Here is a 2,872-nt window from a genome sequence, read left to right as displayed (position 1 = left end):
CCAAGTTGGAAAAATCCAAGAAAGGGATCACTTGATAATGGTCCATCGCCGTTTTTTCGCGGTGCGCAAAAACAGGAAAAACGTTGTGGCGGGCTGCGACATGTGTTTGTCGCGGCGCACCACTATTTTTTTAAATAAAGTATACATGTAAAATAAACATAAAGTAGACACTTGTGGTCTTTTATTGTTCGCTGGAATCAAAGTACGTCAACAACCACGGCAAATTTAGTAATTTACTGATGTAAATTTTAAAACATGGCTGATAAATGTTACGACTGGGACTTTCTGGACTCGTGACGGTCACCGGTAACAGCATGTCGCACCGGGACGATCCCGGTGAGACCGGGACACTTGGGACGTCTGATTTTGTTTTGCTTCGTGTGCTCACGATGCGTTATTATGAAGAGAAGCACATGGAGATTCATGGGGTATACCATTTATCTCTTAAAACTCATGACATCCTCCGTATAAAGGTATCTGAAATTATTATTAAACCATCATAATTACATTTCTCGTGTTTGCGTGTGGACATTATAAATAGAATGATAGGTGGTTAATTTGACAAAAACACAACCTTATATGGGCATCGTGAGTTGATAATCACGTGCAGAAGCAGAACTATATGAAGACATAGGCACGTGTTTATATATGTGTGGCCTTACACTTATGCAGCACATGCATGCACTTATGCTAATAAAGTCGTGTTTTGTGTGTACACTGACTGCAGACTGATTATACACACAGACACACACGCACGCACGCACGCACGCACTTACGCACGCAGTGCCACTCACGCACGCACGCACGCACGCGCGCGCACACGCACACACGCACGCACACACGTATTATGATATAGACAATAGCTAGAGTCCACTAAGCCAGTGTGCGTGTCTGACGGTGAAAAAAGAATCGATATCATTATAACAAGCTCTCATCACTTCAACGAAATATCACACACACACACATATATATATTTCTTCGTATATATATCCTATCCATCACTGCTAGTTTTATACATTTAATATCAATAAAGGCAGAACAAAAAACTGCAACAAAAAATGCACAAACAAAAACAATTAACAGATGTGAATGTGATTAAACATTAGTATATAAATTGTGACAAACTCACGTAACACGTTGTTGGTCGATTTAATTTTTATCGAGTTTTTAGCACCACTGGTGATGGAAGTTTATAGAAAGCTGTTGTAGCCTACGTACATTATTTATGAACTATGGCAACTTCATATATATGTAAATTAAGACTTACTTTATAAATGTTTGTTACGCCAATACCACATCAATAAATTTTAATTTTATGCATACTATTCCTATTTTTATTACGAAATGCTTATTTTTAAAACAAAACAAGAGCAAGACCAGACCAACGAAACAAAAAAAGAAACGATTAGCTTTTGAACACATTAATTTAATTTTATTGACAACAAAACTGACCGATGGCCTTACATTGAACACCAGAATTGTCGCAAAATTCCTCTGCCGGTAAAGTGTACCTCGACGACGCGCACGCTGCCAGCTGCACGTTACGCTATTTGCTAATCGATGGACAAACCCGCTAAACTTCGACGAAGCTCTAGGCACGTCAGCGCCACCTATACGGCCGGCGGAGGTTGGCAGGAGATAGTCTCCCTCAACCGATTACCTAACCAATAATTACAGTTACAATAACAACGACGCCACCTCGTTAACCGCTCGACATAATTAGCATATTAATTAGACGAGCTCGTCGAGGTAGGGCGTGTTTCGGAGGTCTCCCACGGCAGACATCGCCAGCTTTCCGGTGACGATGCGTTTCGCGGCGGCGGCGACGTCGGCGGCGGTTGCCGCGGCGATGGCAGCGAGGACGTCGTTGCTGCTGATCAAGTCGCCGGAGTGAAGAGCCTGTGTCGCGAGGCAGATCGCGTACTCGTTAGCATCCTCCTCCTCCATGAGCACGGCAGCTGCCAGCTGCTGCTTCACCTGCTGCAGCTGCTGATCTGTAGAGCAAGAGAGAGAGAGAGAGACACGTTAGCGTGTCGAACGATAAAATCGGAGAGAGAGAAAGAGTTGAGAGATAGAGGATGTCGTGAAATAGATCACATAGGTGACCGTATAACCGTATGTTGCTATCCTATCCCACTTATATATTACGCATACCGTGTGTTGCGGAAACTCACTCAAGTTCCATCGACAACTTACGCGCAGGAATCTTCTATAGTGTATCGTATTTATTGTGAAATCTCACTCATAAACTCAGCATAATAACATTCGTGCTTCCGTCCTCTTCACACTCTGTTCCCGCTCTGCTTTCCCTCGTGCTTCCCTACCGGCTACGTACCCGTGACGCCGTTCTTCGCGAGGGAGCGGACCTCCTCCATGCCCGCCCGCAGCAGCGCCCCCTACCTGCTACGTACCCGTGACGCCGTTCTTCCGCGAGGAGCGACCTCCTCCATGCCTGCCCAGCAGCGCCCCCTACCTGCTACGTACCCGTGACGCCGTTCTTCGCGAGGGAGCGGACCTCCTCCATGCCCGCCCGCAGCAGCGCCCCTACCTGCTACGTACCCGTGACGCCGTTCTTCGCGAGGGAGCGGACCTCCTCCATGCCCGCCCGGCAGCAGCGCCCCTACCTGCTACGTACCCGTGACCGCCGTTCTGCGCGAGGGAGCGGACCTCCTCCATGCCCGCCCGCAGCACGCCCCTACCTGCTATGTACCTGTGACGTCGTTCTTCGCGAGGGAGGGACCTCCTCCATGCCCGCCCGCAGGCGCGCCCCCTACCTGCTACGTACCCGTGACGCCGTTCTTCGCGAGAGAGCGGACTTCCTCCATGCCCGCCCGCAGCAGCGCCCCCTACCTGCTACGTACCCGTGACGCCG

General features: G+C 48.2%; 1 protein-coding gene across 3 annotated transcripts in view; it reads right to left on the bottom strand.

The window, feature by feature from the left end:
• Positions 1 to 1,405: 1,405 nt before the first annotated feature.
• The window catches only part of LOC106814889 (cytochrome b-c1 complex subunit 2, mitochondrial-like), a 15,450-nt gene continuing 13,983 nt past the window's right edge, over positions 1,406 to 2,872 (bottom strand). For all 3 annotated transcript variants that reach the window (XM_014819262.1, XM_014819265.1, XM_014819263.1), the window contains exon 7: positions 1,406 to 1,994. In XM_014819262.1, coding sequence (XP_014674748.1) covers positions 1,732 to 1,994 — 263 coding nt within the window. In that variant the 3' untranslated portion in view covers positions 1,406 to 1,731. The remainder of the gene's footprint in view (positions 1,995 to 2,872) is intronic.

This window comes from Priapulus caudatus, unplaced genomic scaffold (assembly GCF_000485595.1).
Source record: "Priapulus caudatus unplaced genomic scaffold, Priapulus_caudatus-5.0.1 Scaffold997, whole genome shotgun sequence".
Taxonomy (NCBI): domain Eukaryota; kingdom Metazoa; phylum Priapulida; class Priapulimorpha; order Priapulimorphida; family Priapulidae; genus Priapulus; species Priapulus caudatus.
The sequence above is the reverse complement of the archived record's forward strand: the minus strand, read 5'-3'. Positions and strand labels throughout refer to the sequence as shown.